The sequence below is a fragment of the Elephas maximus genome, chromosome 2 (assembly GCF_024166365.1).
Source record: "Elephas maximus indicus isolate mEleMax1 chromosome 2, mEleMax1 primary haplotype, whole genome shotgun sequence".
NCBI classification, from domain to species: domain Eukaryota; kingdom Metazoa; phylum Chordata; class Mammalia; order Proboscidea; family Elephantidae; genus Elephas; species Elephas maximus.
The window spans coordinates 167,552,106-167,570,934 of record NC_064820.1 but is presented as its reverse complement, the minus strand read 5'-3'; the positions used below and the strand labels follow the sequence as shown (position 1 = coordinate 167,570,934).

Genomic DNA, 18,829 nt, shown 5'->3' with positions numbered 1-18,829 from the left:
TCAGGGGCCAACTCAAGGACAGCTAACAGCAACAAAACTTTCAAACATTTTTAATGCAGTACAAGAATCATTTTTCCCCACTTCCATCACCTCAAGCAGCATGGATTATGCTGCTCTTATGCTATCATCTTCCATAGTTCTTAGCACACAGAGTGCACTCAATAAAAATTTCTTGAACTGAATGAACAAATCTTTTGTTAGACATGTAAAACCTCAGCAGCGTCAACACACAGCAGGTGTTCCATATATATATCTTTAATAAATGAATATGACACTGAATGAATGAACAAATGCAGAAAAAAATAAATCCTATGCCAAGCCTTCTTAATCCCAAAAGTTCTTGTGGAGGCAGTAGGAGATGAGAGACCCAATAAGAACTGGTTGAATAAACATGATATAAGAGTTAGGGGCAGACTGAGAAGAAAGTAGAAAAAAGAGACAAAGAAGGTTTGAGGGGAAGATGGAAATGAAGCACAAGGAGATAATGAAAAGTCTCACATGGATACCAAGCTGCTAGAACCCACAGTACGAGTACAAACTTGGCAGCAAAGAAAATTGGAGAGTCCTTGGGCAGAAAGTCAGAGTCTGATCAGTCTTGATATAAGGCATTTCTTCCTTACTGTGCTACCTGCTCTTCTTCTAAGTCTCAGAGCGAAGAAGCAGGGAGCCCTAACCTGAGAAACACCATCCCTGGATTCTAGACTCAGCTTTGTGGAGGTACCCTAAGCCAGTCATTCCACTTCCCTGGGCCCTTGGTACCTAATTACTAAAATGGGAAGGAAGGTCTCTCAGCGTTTTATGCATCTACGCTTTAGGACTAAAAATTCTCCTGGTGCCACTCAAATTTGCCAGGCAGTTCTGTGGTCCCTTCTTTAAAGTACAAAGAACAGGCAACTGCTTTGCAATAAAAACAGTAGCAAGTGCATTCTCCGAGTTGGGTTAGGAAGGTCTGGCAGTAAGCCTCTAACTCCTTGGAGGAAAAGCTCTTCCACAGTCCCATTTTCAGACCCATATTCATCATAATACTTCAGCACAATTAGGCAGGCTGTTCACTTGCTCCAAATATCCATTTCTCTTTACAAAGTATCGTTGAAGCCTGTCAAAGCAGTGTTGAAACATCCAGCTTTCTCCTCTGTGAATGTCATCGTGGACAGAGGCTTGGCAGTGTGTTAATTGCATTAGCAGGCTCAGGACAACATAATCTCACCTGATTAATACTATTCCTTCCTCTCTTGCCCTCCACCTGAATCTCTTTGTTCTTCTCTCATTTATTCGCTCATTCATCCTTGCAAGAAATATTTACTGAGAAACTCCTATGTGCCAGGCACTGTGCCAAGTATATATATCAGTAATAAGGCAGGTAAAGTCCCTTGCCTGGTAGATTTCCTTGACCTTCTTTTGGCATGCTCTTCACCTTATTGGGAGTAAAAAAAAAAAAAATAGCAGAAAGAACCTTTAGAGATAGAGTATCTGGGTTCTTGAACCTCCTCTGCTACCAATCTAAGGGTTAGGTCACTTAACCTCCTTGAACATAACTTCCCTCTTCTGAAAATTAAAGTCTTGAACAAGACCAGCCTCTAAGAATTTCTCATGTGGATTTTTTTTCAGAAGCCCAAAATTAGCCTTCCTTCTTTCATTATGCTCCACAATACACACACACACAAATTTTATTCTAAACACACTTGCCAGACTATTCTTAAGACATTAAATCAGATCTCCAATGACTTCCTATCTCACTCAAAATAAAACCCAAAGTCCTTACTATGCCTTGAAGGTAAGATGTGATCTAGCACCCAAATTCCTCTCTAGGCTCCTCTCCTATCACTCTCCCCCTGCCCCCACTCATTCAGTTCCAGCCACAGTGGCCTCCTTGCTGTTTCTTGTACACTCCAAGTATACTCCCCTCTCAGGAATTTTGCATTTGCTGTTCCCAGTGCCTGAAACGTTCTTCCTCCACTCCCCAAAGTTCACATGGTTCACTCCCTCATTTCCTTCAGTAACTGCTCATATGTCACTATTTCAGAAGGCATTCCTTGACCAGAACACCCTATATAAAATAGCACCCATGTCACTCACCACCCCTTACCCTTTTTCCTTTTTAATCCTTACAATTGTCTGACACATTACACATTTACTTGTTTAGCATCTGTTTCCCTTAACTAGAAGATTCATTCTATTAGAATAGGTATCGTTGCCTGTTGAGTTCTCTGCTGTATCCCCAGAGCCTACAACACTTGACACATAGTAAATGCTCAATAAATGTTTGTTGAATGAATTTAAAAAGTGAATCTCTTGTAGTGATAAAATCTATCTCACTGTGTGTCAAAATTTATTCAGAAGCTTCCTTCTTTCATTTTGCTCCCCAACATAGTAGGTTTCAAATCTGGCTACTGTGACTTATAAGGGACCAATCAAGTATTGGAATTACACTGGAATTAGGCTACACAGAATACTTACCAGTAGAAATGGACCATTAGCTGAAGCCAAGCCTTTCTATTCCATGAAAATTTTTGTTTCATAACATGGTAAGTTACAATAAGACTAGACTCGAATGGCATTTCTTCTATGCAGCTTCCTGTGGTGAGAAGAGTGAGCATTACTGCCTCATTTGACTTAGCCCAGCATCAACCAGCCATTGTGAGGCAGAGCTAAAATAAGAACACAAATCCCTGACCTCCAAGTCTGTGGTTGTTTATTTCCAATACTGACCCACGCAGTAACAGGAAGACATGGGTATACTGTTTATAGGAATAACGAATATTTGAGGTTTTGGGTAAAAACTGTAGATTAACAGCCATTAGGAACTTTTCCCACTGAACCTCTGAGGCGATTGCATGTTTCAGGAGCTCAAAGTCGCATCCTCAGTCCTTAGTACATGTTCAATCTGTGTGCTGATTAAATGAAAGTATCAGCCTCATGGTAGACAGATGCCCACAAGAAAACAGGTACCTCAAGTAATGATTACTCTCATCTCCTGCAGAGTCCACAGTCTTTGAGCCATTCACACTCACAGACAGCAACACTCCCACCACTACCACCACCCCCCACCACACACACATACAACATCCCTTGAAGGAAAAGGCAAAGAAACTTCTATACACACTGCATCCATGCCTTCCTGTACGGTGCTTCCCAGCCAGGTGAGAAGCAAGGACAAAGTTTCCAGCTCACAGCTTCTTTGAGGACCTCTAGGGATACCACATGACATGCACAGATGCATACATACATACCTATGTAGAGAGACACACATTTATAAACACACACACCCACCTCAAATCCACTTCAGAATTAGAGAGAATACAAATCAATGTATATACACAAAAATATACATGCTAGTCTTGCCCAAGCATACTCACAAATGTACACACATACATGTACACAAACACATGCACAAAGCTTAAAACAGTGTTTACCTCTAGGTGTGACTGTGAGGATTAGATGAGATTATGTAAAGTGCAGAGTAGTGCAGTAGTGTCTAGCACATATAAAGCATTTTAATAAAGATTAACTATTCTATATACAGTATGTACATATATATTATAAACTTTCTTTTCAGTCACCACTTATGGGAATTCTAAGCAGCCCACTACTGGTCTGACATCTGGGAGCCAAGAAACGAGGAGTAGTGTAGGGTATTTTGTTGCAGTGTGGGAAATCCCTGCTGGTAGGAGGCTGGCAGTCAAAGCTTTCCACAGTTCCTTGCTTGGGAGAGGGCCTGCGCCTGGAGAGAGCAGCGCTGTTAATTCTAGGGGAAACCAGGCTCCATACACTCAAAAGAAGGGGTTCCTAAAGCAATCAGATAAGGAGAAGGAATTGTTCCCTCTCAGTAACCTGAGAGGAAGAGGTCCCAGGATTCCAGCAAGTTCAAATCAACCAGAAAATCCTGCAGAGACTATTAATCTATGAAGGTCCCGTAGCTGGGAGGAAATCTGATTAACTCCACTTCCCCAGATGGGCTCTAGAGTGGACTTTATAGCTGGCTTCTGAGTGGAAAAACAGGGAAGCAAGAGGAAGGAAAAATGGGGAGTGAGAAGGGTAAGTACGGGACATCTGCATATATAGCTTGACTCTGCCATTAATTTGGAACAAGCCACCAGCTCTCCGAGGCTCAGTTTCTCCAACTTATAAAATGTAAATAATACTGTCTCCCGACCAGATGAAAGAAGAGCTGTCTTCTTGATCTCCTTAAAGAGTTCCAGCAGTGAGCCCAGGGCTGTTCCCTCTTGACCCCAGAGCCCGGACAAGGAATTTCTCCCAGACCTTCCTGCTGCAGTGGCCCTGGAGAGGGTCTTCTTCCTCTATCATTGACTGAATTCTTTTTGAAAACCTCTCCTTCTTTCCAAGGTCAAATATTATAACTGAATATAAATATTCAGAACTCAAAACAAACTCAGAGATTTGATTCAACTCTTCCCTTTTAAGACAAAAAACTGAGCCAAAAAAGCACTCTGAACTGGGGCCCAAGATGTGTTACTCACACACAACTACATTCTTTAAAAATCAAGGCAATATTTTGAAAGAGCTGGAGAGATTAACTCCATAACCTCCCCACCTCACCGCCCACACTGGAAGGATGGGGCTGTGGGTCTCATTCGGCACTCTAAGCGTTAAACTCAACACAGAGTCTAACAAGAGATTGGCCCAATACCGGGAGAAGATCTGGTTTTCGCAGCCGCGGGCCAATGAGCACTGCGAGTGGGAGGGTTTGAAGATACTAAGGAGTTTTTCCCCCTTTTTTTCTCTCCACCCCCTCCCATCGGCCATTCCCCCCTCCCCAGCCCTCACGCCGCCAGTGTGTTAAATTAATGCAGTAAGAAAGTCTGAAGATCTGAAGGAGTCCTGGCTGAAGAAGATGGGCGAGCTCAGAAAATCGACATGCATTTGAAGCCTTGGGCTCCTGAGACCCGCGGGGTCGCTATGGACCCAGGTAGCCCCTGAAACTTGCTCTGAGCTTTCACGCCCGCAGCCCCGAGCGATGGGACACCTTTCCTGCAGCGATCATAACTTATTCGGCGGGGACCAGAGAACAGGGATCGAAAGGCGACAGCAGACGGGCACGGAGGAAAGGGAACGAGATTCCGGGACTCGGTCACGATGCGCCAGCCTGGCACATTCCCCGAGATTTAACTGAAGGCAGCGCCGTCAACCGCTTTCCTTTCGCCCCTACCCCCCTCAGGCCAGTCCAGGGGCATAAAGCCCTGCTCTCTCTACCCGAGATGCTTGCCCAATCTAATGGTCTGAGGCCAGCGCTCTGATCTCCACAGAAGATTTTTTTTTCTTGCATGGAGCTGGCCGTTTAAACAGAAAAACAAGGGTAAAAAAGAAATATACCCACCCCCAAACGTGCCTCCCCAGCGCCGCAGGGAGCCAACAGACACGCTGGAGTTTAACAAACAGCAATACTCTTTGCGCTCCTGAAAAGCAGGGCCGGACGCTCTCCGTGGTGCTGAAACGCTTCGCGGCCGCCGCTGTCCGTGGTACCAAGAAGCCCCCTCGCTCCAAATTCTCCTGGGGCTCTTCCTCAGGCGCCCATTCCTCACCTCCCCTTAACATCTGGATTATTTTCTCAATTGCGCTCACTGATTTTTTAAGTGCCAATCTGAAGCATTTTTTGCCCCCATAACTCGCGGACTACAAAGCACAAGGACCTGAAAAATGTACAGCTTCAATACTCTTCGACTGTACCTTTGGGAGACCATTGTATTCTTCAGGTATGCAATTTTCCACTGACCACATTGCTCTGATAGAAATTGGGGCGGGGGGGGAAGGAGCACGGAGGCTGACTCTGTCCGTGGTCCCCTCATTTGGGGGGCAGAGGTGCTGTATACCGCTGCAATCGGGTCCTTCCATCCCCCGTTCCCTCCATCTCCCCCCCTCCCCGCCCCTCCCGCCCGCAGGGTGTCTGGCCTGTGCGTGGAGGTCTGAGACAGTCGCTGCTCTGGCAGCTGTTCGTTTCTTGCTGTTTGTTTGTTCTTTTGCCTGCTGCACCACCCACCATTGGCCCCCAGCCCCACTGTATATTGGTTCACACTCGGCTGAGGACTTTAAGGGGAAGCTTTAGGAGTTACTCAGTTTAATTAGGACTGCATTCTCTCTAACCGCAGTGCCGAAAACCACAGCTCTCCCGTCTGGGAGCCAAGTGACAACTAGCGGTGACGGAGAAGGTTGCACTCAAACTCACTGGACAGAGAACATTTCATTTTCTCTTTTTTTTCCTTTTTCCTTTTTTAAATTGTTGTTGCTTTCTTTTTCTGTGGGGCTGGGGAGGGGGAGAGCTCTGATGCTTAGTGCTCAGAAAAGGATAGTGTTATGATACCAGTTTGTAAAGCCCTGAATTTGGGTGCAGAGTAAATTTATTTAGGAGCAGATGCTGGGAACCATTTCCCTTTTAAAACTTTGATTCCTTCCTCTCCCCTACCCACCTTTCCAAACTCTACTTTGTTAACTCAACAGCTGCAGATCCTGGATGATGGGCAATTCTTGTTTGCTTTGTTTCTTAATTTATGCTTATCTCTGGCTGGGTAGCTGAGTTCCCCCATCCATTGTCTCACAGGTTAACATTTTCTGCCTACAGGCTTGGCATTCTCATGGTAGTACAAATGAAAAGTAAAAAATCACCACTTCAAGAAACATTGAAATAGATAGCCCTTTTGTAAGTGAGTGAATCATGCTATCTTCAGAGATAGTTACCATAAATCCCATTCACATGAATTGAAAAAAAATTATTCCTCTTCCATGACCTACAGGGATCATTAATCTTCCTCATTTTAGATGTCTGCCTCTCATGTTTTACCATGGCATTGGATTAACAGTCATTTAAAAAATCAACTTCAGGTTTGCTTATTTGTTTTTAAGTAAGTGATCTTATTTTATCCCCCCTCATCACAAACCAGCAAATAGTTATTGTATTATTACACTGTAGACAATTTTGAGTGTGAATTGTTGCTTTGACTAATCCATTGGTTGATTAAATGAATGATATCCCACCCCCAATTGTAAGGTTCTACATGTGAGCCTCTCCTCATACCTTTCTTTTGAGATGAAGAAAAGACACCCCCCCTCATACCCAATGCTAAAGCTTCTAATCTCCAGTTCAAATATTCTTTGATAGGCCACAGTCCTATCAGCTCAGAATGCAAATAGCCAGGAGTGAGAATGAAGAAGTGCAACAATCCAGGGTCTGGTGAAATGTAGTGAAATGTAACTGCATTATGAGGAAAAGGGCAGGAAGTGTACTCTTAATAATATCTGATCCTTTCTTCCCTGACCTATGCAGTAGAATAGAAAAATGCTGTGGAGGTGGGGTACTTCTTAACATTTGTATGCAAATCGATTTTCTGTTTGGTTTACCAGGGACAGAACTGAACTGGAGAGATTAAAGAGCAAATTAATAGGACCAAGCACATCACTCCCCCCTCCACCTTTTTTCTTCATGAACAGTTTGCAAGGCTTGATTTTCCTCTCCCAGACACTGTCTTTCAGAAAAGGAAGGCACAGTTTAAAAGATCTGCATTGTAATCATTTTGGTAAGGTTCTGAATCTGCTGTGTTAATTTTTCAAGTAAAGTGATGGTGGCCTATCAGGAAGCATCACTCGACATCTCTTTCCTCTATGCGTGTCAAGACATACATGAGCTACAATGGATGTGGGATATAATTCTATGTGTTTATAAGGAAACAAGAGTCTTGACCATAGAGAGCTGGAAAGGAGGTGGTACGACTGCACTGTCAAAATATAGGAATGCTACTTCATTTGGGGAGTAAATATTTCAGAAATGCTTATTTCTGAAACATGAAATAATAAAAATAGGAATCAAATTAGGGAAATCTCTGCAGCAATTTTTCAAACAGGTGAAATAGAAAGTTCACAAGGAAGTAGAATAGATTGTTTTTTTCAGTTGGTATTTTCTTTTCTCACACTTCTCATTTTTTTTAATTTTAGGTGAAAATACAAAAGCATAAAAATCTGGGGTCTCATCAGAATATATGCTGGGTAAATGGAGACTGGCATATCCATAGCTGGTTCCATGTGAATAACCCCCTTGTCCCCCTCAGGGGACAGGCACCGTGTTGGAATGAGCCAATCCAATCATCTCAGGCACCCAGGTACTGCTTAGATTAAATGATGCCAGCTGCTCACCTTGCTCAGGAAATCTGGGGGCTAGGAAAGGAAAGGCTCTCAATAACAGAAGGGCTGCTGCATCATCACGTATCCAGCAAAATGGCAATAATGACAGCAAAACAAACAAAACAACCACCCAAGTGAGTGTGGCAGAAATCTCATAAGGTACTGACACAGAGAATGAATTGAGACCTGAGAAAGAGCTAAGGGGAAGAGAGACAAATGGGGTCCTAGGAGGCCAACAGCATTGCAGTGCTGTTCAACTGTGTCCCCATAAGTAAAATGAGGTGATCTGGCTGAGGTTCCTGCTCTGAAATTTTAGAAGACTGTGGTTCTAAAATCTATGAGTAACATTCTAGAATTCAATAACCTAAGTTGTGCTTTTTATTCTCAATTGTGGATGGGGCTTTATATCCAGACTGGTCAGAAATACTAGGCAAAGATACATTTTGTACGATAGAAGCACATTCCTTTCAAACCTCCTTTCAAGCCAAAGGGAAGGTGGCTTTGATTTCCAGTCCTTACAGAGGTTTATGACAGGGAAATGCCCAGTGTAATCCCGAAATTCCCTTGCTAAGTAACTCAAATGGACGCATGGCATATAACAATGTTTCTCAACCTTGGCACTATTGACATTTTGTGCTGGATAATTCATTTTTGTAAGGGACTGCCCTCTGCATTGTAGGATGTTTAGCAGCATCCCTGGCCTCTACCCACCCCCCAAGTTGTGAATTATCAAAAAAAATCCCCAGACATTGCCAAATATTGCTGGGAGGCAAAATTGCATATGATTGAGAATCAGTGGTATAGAATAACCAAGGTTTTAATCAACTTCTCTGAAGAACTAATTATAATTAGGAGGAAGGTCTAGCTTCCTTGAGTAAATACCCCTCATGAAACACACGAAACCCTCCAGTGAAGCAAACAGGGACCTAGCAAGTGCTTGAGAGGGGAACAAAAACAGGAGAGACAAACCAGGTGCAATCCATGGGTAGGTTGCCCAAAAGATGCTTGGCTTTTCTTTTCGCATCACTTTCGGTCTCCCTCCCAGGAGATGTTACCTTACAGGGGGTTTTGAAACGAATATAGCACTTACTTGTTAAGAAAGGTCACCAAAACCTTGAAAGGAAGATGTTGCTATCTACGCTAGGGTGAAATGGAATATGGCAAATAAATTGTTTCACATTTCGGCCTCACATTTCGGCCCCGAAAACCTACCCAGTTGAAAGTGAGCTTTCCCTTGAGGTGGGCCCTCTAGCTTCCCCATCTCCAAGCTTGCCAAGAGGGGCAGATGACCCCCTTGATCTTCTCCTCCTGGTGGCATAGCTGTATTCTGCCTTCAGTCTTACCCACTGCATTTTGGGGACTGCAGAAAGTGACTAGAAGCTTCAAAATGGGCCAACGATTTTTTCCTAAGAAGCCCCCTCAGGCAAGTCTGCATTAGGCCCAATGAAAAACGTCAATCAGTCCACCCACTCTCTGGGTTTAGGAACTATGAGTGAAAGAAAAGGAAACGTCATGGTTTTGTCCCCAAGGCATAGCTTGGACTGGGACCCTGGGCTAGTAAATAAGGTTATGAATCGGCACATTACTTCTGCATATTTGCAAAACTGGCAATGATATACAAAGGGATATTCAGGGAATTTTTGAAATCACTTTAAGAAAGATGTTACAACCATGTGGTGCAGTGGAAAGAGCAGCTGGACTATGATTTGAGAGCCCCAGCCCTGCTCCCAACCTGCAGCATGTCCTTGACAAATCTCTTCCCCTCATTGGGACTCAGTTTTCTCACCAGTGAACTCAAATGACTAAATTAGACAACTCTAAGTTCCTTCCGGCCTCTGATAAGCTCTTCATCCAAGACAAGAGCCGCAGCCACCAAGACTTAGGACAAATTTGCTTCAGTGGTGATCCTGCCTTCATTTCTTCGCCAGGCACTTATTTATTAAATTTTTTTTTTTTTTTAATGTGTCCAGACCAAAACTAGGCACTCTGCAGGGAAGCCAGAGGTGGCAGATGCCACAGCCCCTGCCCTTGCAAAAAGAGGAGACGCTGTTTCTTTTAAAGGTACAAAAAAACCTTTCTCCTTCTTCTGAGGTCCTGCAGAGCTCCTCTCCAGGCAGCCTGTATGTGCGTCCTGTGACAGCATCACATTTATGTGGGCATCATTTACTTTATTTCCTTCATCAGCTGGCAGAAGCCAGAATGATTTTCGAGATGGATGGCATTGTCTCTCTGCTTGGCCGTCTTGACACTATGCTGCTGGTTTTGAAGCATGCTTTAGGCAAAGCCGCCCTGGCCCAAAGGGCAGGAGACTTGGGATCCAGAACTTAGCTAGTAGCCTTACCTTGAATGGGTTCCGGGATCTTTCTGGCCCTCAGTTTCTCCAGCTGTAATTGAAATGATTCAACAAATCACTCTCTCAAATCTTTTTTTAGCTGTGCCAGGTCAGGATCATCTTCTCCCAATCTCTTCCCTGACAGCGCAGTTTGGGTTACAGCTATCACAGCATATTTTAATTATTACAAGAAACAGCAACACTGAATATATTCAGATTCAAAGGTCTTAAAAGAACTGAGGACTCTGTTAAGCAACTCCACTCACTGGAGAGTTAATCTCAGCCTGGGCACAATCTATTGAAATATCCCATAAATATATAAGGTCCCCCAGGATATGCTTAGTAAGGTGAGAAAACATAGTTTCTGACCACTGCCCTTACAAATCTGAAGAGTGGCATACAAGACAGACCAAATATTTTTATACCTTTTATCAATGACTCTGTTTGGTTTTTTCTCCCGCATACGCCTGTGGTTTAAAAACAAAATGTTTACCAAACCCCATTAATCATTAATTTATTTGCTCCACCATTATTAATCAAAGGCAGGCATAACTGCCAGAAATACCGAGCACCATAGGATAACCAATGTCACCACACTGAGTTGACCGAAGAAAAAACAAAAGCAAAGACACATGATGCTTTTTAGTTAGCCCACAGAACCTAGTCAGAGGTAAATACCCAATTTGTTAGAGTCTTTGAAATGTTTAAAATGGATTCTGAGTTGTCATTACTATTTCAGGAACCCCCTATGTATCCAGGGACTCCATATTGGCAAACATTTGATTTGATTTATTCTATATTGCTCCAAGAAAAGAATCGGAGTATACTGATAATTTTTTAAAGAAAAACACAAATTCTGCTTGAGTATGATACAGAACTTTTGGCAGCTCTGTCAAATGATTCAGTGGGCTGCCTCAGAGGTGCTAAGGCTCCCTGCCAGTGGATGTATGCAAGCAGAGACTGGAAATCCACCTCTCAGGAGGAACGTAGGAGAAATTCAAGCTTCTTCTATGGATTGAGGTTTGTAATCTCTTGCAGAAAAGCAGAGGAATTGCAGGTCAGAGACAAGTCTTCCCATTACTTATGTTTCCTTCTTTCCTGATTCCCAAATTACCTTCTATCTTTTAAGTTCTCTCAGTCACACCACAAACACACACTCACTGGTACCCTTTCTCTCCTTAAAATGGACCGGATAACCAATAAACTGGGCAGTGGGCACACACACACATACACAATGCAACAAAGAAGTATTCAAAGGAAATCACCTGAGTTACGTTAAAAAAAAAAAAAAAAAAAAAAACTAGAGTCTGGTTTTAAGAAACAAGGACCTCAGACTAAGAATGTCAGAGAGAGAAGGACCTACCAGAAAATGCACTGGACCACAGACAAGGCCACAGGCACGGATGGGGTTCACAGGACCGTTGGCCTGCCCCGCCCGAAGGCCACTCAGCTTGAACTCCAGCTATCTCCCCTGAGCCAACTCCCAGTTAAGCCTAACACACAACTGAAAACACCATAGGGCCAGCCAGCAACTTCATTCAGAAAGCGCTTTAGAACAGAACAACACCCAGAGAGCCAGGGAGAGGGGCTTATTCACACAGCGCCTATGCTTTGTAATGCAAGCCCTTCTGAGGGGTGCTGAGGCCCCAAAGCTTTTGAAACTCCGATAAAGGATCCCTTTGTAGTTTTCTGAAGTTGATATTGTCCGAGTCTCCTGAGGCTAATTCAGTGCAATTAGATTACCACTCGCCGCCTTTGAATTCGGCTGTTTTCCAGTGTCCTGAGCTAAATGAGTTTACCATTTTAACAGGGAGTTGCCGACAGTCATTAATCCCAGCCGTGAAATGGGCAGCAGTTCCTGAGCAGGGCTCTCTCCTGCCTCATATGCTGGGCAACGCGCCAGCACCTAGAGAACAGGTCTCTGCTCCCTTCCCCACCAGGCCCTTCCTCCGCTCCCTACCCAGCTACCCCAGACAATCACACTTTCTTTCAGAGACTCTTAAGTATCAACAGAATCACTGAGTCTTAACACAGGAAGGTATCTTCCAAAAAAAAAAAACCAGTCGATTCCAAGTCATGGTGACTCATTGTGTGTCAGAGTAAAACTGTGCTCCATAGGGTTTTCAAGGTTGTGACTTTTTGTAAGCAGATCACCAGGCGTTTCTTCTGAGGTACCTCTAGGTAGGTTCGAACCACCAACCTTTAGGTTAGTAGTCAAGCGCTTAACCATTTGCGCCACCAAAAAAAAAAAGTTGTCATAGAGAGAGTAGATTGTGGCTCATGGTGACCCCGTGTGCCACCCAAGAACCCCATAGGCCCCTTACCAAATCAAAACCAAACCTGTTGCTGTAGAGGCAATTCCAACTCATAACGACCTTAAAAACCAAACCAAAAACCTGTTGGACAGAGTAGATCTGCCCCACAGAATTTCTAAGGACCATCTGGTGAATTCAAACTGCTAACCTTTTGGTTAGCGGCTGTAGTTCTTAACCACTATGCCACCAGGGTTTCCATAGAGACCTTACCCATAAAAAAAAAAAAAAACCATTGCCATCGAGTCAATTCTGGCTCATAGCGACCCATGGAGACCTTAGCAGCCCTATAATTCAATACTTCTCAAACCAAGTGGTGAAGGGCTTGTCAAAAATACAGATTCCAAAACTGTACCAGACTACTGAAACCGAATATCCCAGGATGGGGCCCCAGAAACCTGTATTTTTAACAAGATTCTCTAAGTTGTGTTCAAACTTAAATGTGCATATCAATCACCTGAGGATCTCATTAAAATGCAAATTTTGACTCAGTGGGTCTGGGGTGGGGCCTGAGAGTCTGCATTTCTAACAGCCCCCAGGTGATGTTCTAAGTGATTCTGATTGGAGGCCCCCTCTCCCCAACATAGATCAACCCATTCATCATGCAGATGAGGGGAGTGAGGCCCAGAGAGCATAAATGACTTCCTCAAAGCTATACAGTGAGTGGCAGAGCTCCCAAAGCAGTGCATAGTCCTGCACAGACCCCAAACTTACTCTCCTGCATGTCATCTCTAAAACCCATATACCTTGAACTCCACCATGGCACCTTCCTTCATCAATCCTCTCCTATACTGTCCACCCTCATAAACGCACTCACACTTCTAAAAGGTTTTTAAAGGATCTGTCCCTATCCCTGAACTGTGGCCTGGTACCCGAAGTCCTAGTGCCACAAAAGCTCTCATTTACCAGCTTGGAACGCAAGCCCTTAAGAGGGGTAACGAGGCCCCAGAGGCCCCTCTGTGACTCTGGATAAAAGGAAAGAGCATCTGAGCAATGGGCTTTGAATCCTGGCACCAAGGCAATGAGAGTGTGTCTGGATTGATGGAGGTGGTGAATCAAGTCGGTGAGAAGGAGGAAATCTGTGGTGTCTTTCTCCAAGGATGCTTTCACTTACCAGTCTCCCTGTACATATTGTACTCTTAACCTTGTCTAACAAGAGGCTTTCTTAAGACTCCCAGATGTTCTGGGACGGCTGCCCCATTCCACCATCTGTGTAACCTCAGGATCATGTCCTTCCTTCTCCACCCCTTCAACCTACCAGCCTTTCTGCAAAGCATTTTAGTATCTTATATATCAATTAGAGCGACTGCTCTGATCTTCAGCCCTTCTAGAGCTGTGTGTTTATTCCTATGTTCTCAGTTCTGCAACACTCCTCAGCTCTGGAGGAATGCGGCACGGCTGCTGCAACCCTGGCTGCCAGGAGCAATTGCAGTAGCCTCTTACAGAAGCACTTTATAGTTTATAGAGTGTTTCACATCCACAATTCCATTTGAGCCTCCCAAACACCTTAAAAAATAGATGCAGGACAGTGGTTACTATCCCCATTTAAGAGCTGAGGAAGCTGAAGCTTGGAGAGGAAAATTGACTTGCCTGAGGCCACACTGTTCATCTCAGGGTAAAGTCATGATTCAAACACAGATCTCCTTGCTCTTGGCTTACCATGCTTATATATCTACATATATATATTCCTTCTAAAGCTGCAGCCCCTGTGGGCTGGTGTGGATATTAGGCTAATAGCCCTCGCCCCCTGCCAGTGGGCCACAGAGGAAGTCTAGAAGAGAAAGGCTGGGAGTTTCCTGCTGCTTTGACAGTCAGATTCTTCCCATTCTTAGCTGGATGTTTCTTTTTTCTGTTCTTGATCATTTTTAACCAGCTGCCATCAAACCAAATTCAACTCATGGCGACCCCATGTGAACAGAGTAGAACAGTGCTCCACTAAGTTTTCAATGACTAATTTTTTGGAAACAGATCATCAGACCTTTCTTTTGAGGCATTTTTCAGTGAACCAAGTCACCTCTGGGTGAACTTAAACCTCTAGCTTTTCAGTTAGTTGCCAAACACATCAACTGTTTGTACCACCCAGGGGCTCCGATCATTTTTATTGTGTAATATGTGCCTATATTCTCTTTTTAAGAAAATATAATAGATTTAGCCCTAAAACCCTCTTTGACAACCACCTCCAATCCCAGGTCCCTCCCAGCTCTTACTGCTCTAAGAGATACCTTTCTTGATCATTTTACATACACACACATATATATGAGTCAGAGTCAACAGCACACAACAACATGGATTTATATATATTCATATATGTATATAAAATCACACACGCATACACATATGTGTATGTAATTATTGAAATACATATACCACTGTTTCATGGAATCATATTGCCCATGTATTTCTGCGGTTTGTTTCATTCACGTATCCACACAGCCTGGAAAGCTTTACCTGTTGAGGCATACAGCTCCACCTCCTTCTTTTAACCACTGCAGGACGTTTTATGGTCTGGGTGCACCATTGTTTTCCATACTTTAGCTACTGACAGGCATTTATATTTCTTCCTAATTTTTACACTGCAATCAGTGCTGCAATAATTGCAGTGTGTCTACGTCTTTGTGAACATATGCCATTTCTCCAGGCAGGTAACAAGGAGTGGAACTACTGGGACACAGAGCAGATGCATTTTTTATATTAATAGATATTGCAAGCAGATATTCCTTTCTTCCTCAACCTTCCCTCCTGCCCACCTCACGGTGCTCCATCTCAGCCTGGACTGTCACAACTCAGTAATAATAATGGTAGCTTTTATTGAGTGCTTACCGAATGCAGATACTATGCTAAAAACATCACACGCATCATGTCGTTAATCCTCACAAAAATCAAACTGAACCCTAAAGAGGTTATGGGATTTGCCCAGGAAAGACCGCTAGTAATGATTGCAGAGCTAGGATTCCAATACAGGTCTGACTCCAGAAAATGCTTTTAACTATTACACTGACATTCTTACTCCAAGAATGAACCAGGGAGGAAGTGGAAGCAGACTGTACTAGACGGAGATGGAGGCAGAGAAGAGATAGGTTTACCTCTCCAGGTAAGCAAGGGCTAATCTCTTGCAGGTGGTTCTAGATAAGAATAAAGTCAGCACACATTTATAAATAGGTATGAGTTTTTAATCTCCATCCTTCACATAGGAGGGAACCTGCACTAAGTTCCACCCCCAACATGAAGGCAGATGATTTGAGCTCTAAGGGTAAAAGCCTTGTCCCACCTTCCTTGTGTCCAAACTGACTCATTTGAAAGAGCTGTCTAGGATCAAGGGAGAAAATTCCTGACTGAGTTGGGAGGTCACAAAGAAGGGCAACATAATCTTTAACTGGGAACAGAATTAAAAATATTACCAATCCCTTGTACTCAAATCAAAGATCTTTCAAGCCTCACACCCTAACCGTCAAGTACGCAGGACTGAGTAGTTGCAGATCTCTTTCTTTATGAGAGGCAGGCAGCACCACTTCCAATGTTGGGGTCTCACCACAGGCCCCGGGTTTGTCACTCCCAAAACAGATCCAAAGGGCTTCTTAGAACATTTTTAGGCCAGAAAACCACACCCAATTCAGACTTGGTGGGAGGAGCAGAAAGGAAAGGCAGGAAGGATGGCTCACCCCTCCTTTATAATCATGAGAGTCCCTCCAGGTGTGGCCTGTGGGAAGGGCAAACAATGCTGCCTTAGACACCTGTCCCCAGTAGCTCTGAGAGTTGACACTATAAGCATCTCTGAATGCATCTCTAGCAAGCCTGTTGCTAGTAGTAGAAAAAAATACAGAGGAAATAGAGTTTTCTAATATCAACTTTTGAGATAGGTTTGCTGGGCTCGTTGTTGGCATTACTTCACATTGTTGTTGTTGTTCTTAGCTGCTGTTGAGTTGGCACCTAACTCATGGCGACCCTATGCATGATGGAATGAAACGGTCATCCGCATGACTGGTTGCAGGTCAGGCTGTTGTGATCCGAAGGGTTTTCACTGGCTAATTTTCAGAAGTAGCATGTCAGGCCTTTCTTCTTAGCCCATTCTAGTCTGGAAGCTCTGCTGAAACCTGTTCAGCAACATAGCAACATGCAAGCCCCCACTGACAGATGGGCGGTGGCTGTGCTTGAGGTCCATTCACTGGTAATCCAACCCAGATCTCCCGCATGGAAGGCGAAAATTCTACCACTGAACTACCACTACTGCCCCCTTTTTTTATATTATAAACACTCTACATGCTTGCTATAAAATATTTAAACAACATAGAGATACGATGTTTAAAACTGAAATACTCAGAAACCTTTCCCCCTAGGGTTAATCACGTATTCTGCCAAATGATTTTAATAAAACAATAATAACAAAAACAAAATGTTCGCTATGTGTCTAGCCCTTTCCTAATGTCTTAAGTATTAACCTATTTAATCCTCAGAACAATACTGTAAAGTGCATAGTATTATTCATCTTACTTTGCAGATTAGGAAACAGAGAGGTTAAATAATTTCCCTCAGGTCACACAGTTTAGAAACGGCAATGCCAAATTGGAATCCAGGCAGTCTGGCTTCAGAGACCATTTATTCACTATGATACAAAAATAAACTGTTTCTGTTTTATGAAATGGGATTATACTGAACACTGTGTTCTGCAACTTGCTTTTTTCATTCAGCAATATATACCGATCTATTGCATTCATCTTATAGCTGTATTGCCTTTCTCTGAGAGCATCAGGCTTTGGTATAACAAAAAAGTCTCAGTTTGCCACAACACAGCCCCCACCTCCATGTCCAGCTTCTTTACTTTGCACAAACTGAATTCAAGCCCAAACTGAATTTCTCACTGGTCTCTGTAACATGCCCACTATTCTCACTCTGTACTTTCGCTCACACTGTTCCCTGTTGTTATTAGGTGCTATAGAGTTGCCATGGACTCATAGCAACCCCATTTTGCAATGCAGAACTACCCCCATAGGGTTTTCTTGGCTGTAATCTTTACAGAAGCAGATTAACTGGTCTTTCTTCCACAGAGTGGCCAGGTGAGTTTGAACCACCAACCTTCTGAGTAGCAGCCAAGCACTTAACCAGTCGCACCACCAGGGCTTCCCACTGTTCGGAACCCCTCCAAAAACCTGGAAAATCTGCTCCCCTCATTTCTGCCCTGAAAGGCATACCAGCCAGCTCTTAGTTCAAGCCAATCTGATTTTGAACCCTGCATCTGCCACGTCCTTACTGCATGATCCTGGCTATTTGCTCAACTTCTTAGAGCCCCGAGTTTATCATCTTACAAAATGGAGACAACAACTTCATTGACAGATAAAATGGAGTCACATTTCAAGGTCTTTTCCTGGCAGAGAGAAGCCCTTAATAAGCGGTAATTCCTTCTCCACTTTTCTGAACTCCTATCCATGCCTTAAGACCCATCTGTAGTGTCACTTCTCCAGAAGTATCCCCTGGATTGCCACCATCCCTACTCACAGGACTCTTCTCCTTAAATCCGCCTTGCCAAGGCATCACCCTTGGTACTCGGTTGGCTCCATGTGGCCTTACACACAATTGGAGGCCTTTCTAATTTTCCTGCTGAATTGTAAGCCTCTCAAAGTGTAGGCATCTTATGAATTTCTTGGTGCATGTGACAGGTCAACCAGAAGACAGGAACACAGGTCCTGGTGTTTCCCAGAACTCACAACTGATTCCTCTTCCTCTTATAGACAGTGTCATCCCAGCGATTCCTGTATATTAGACACTCACTCAGTGCTTGTTGGATTGAATTGCTTTGTCCCCAAATGTCTGCTCCTATCCTCCTCTTATTGGCTCTATAAAAGCCCAGGACCTGAAGGCTTCCAACCAGCCAACCCCAAAGTGCTGCTGTGTCTCGCCATGACCTCTTTTTGCTCCGAGAAGTTACTCACAGTGAGTGTGCACTAGATATAGCAGCTCGGCCCTGGCTCTGTGGCTGTTGCGGTGAGTGGTGCAGCCTTCTCCTTGCTGTTTGGCAGGGCATATCCAAACACTGGGCCTCTTCAAACCTCTGGGCCATTGCAGA

The 18,829-nt window shown here is 43.8% G+C and overlaps 1 protein-coding gene across 2 annotated transcripts in view; it reads left to right on the top strand.

Moving 5' to 3' along the window:
* The first annotated feature begins 5,655 nt into the window (after positions 1-5,655).
* Positions 5,656-18,829, top strand: part of GLRA1 (glycine receptor alpha 1) — a 97,521-nt gene continuing 84,347 nt past the window's right edge. For both annotated transcript variants that reach the window (XM_049858654.1, XM_049858644.1), the window contains exon 1: positions 5,656-5,711. In XM_049858654.1, coding sequence (XP_049714611.1) covers positions 5,656-5,711 — 56 coding nt within the window. The remainder of the gene's footprint in view (positions 5,712-18,829) is intronic.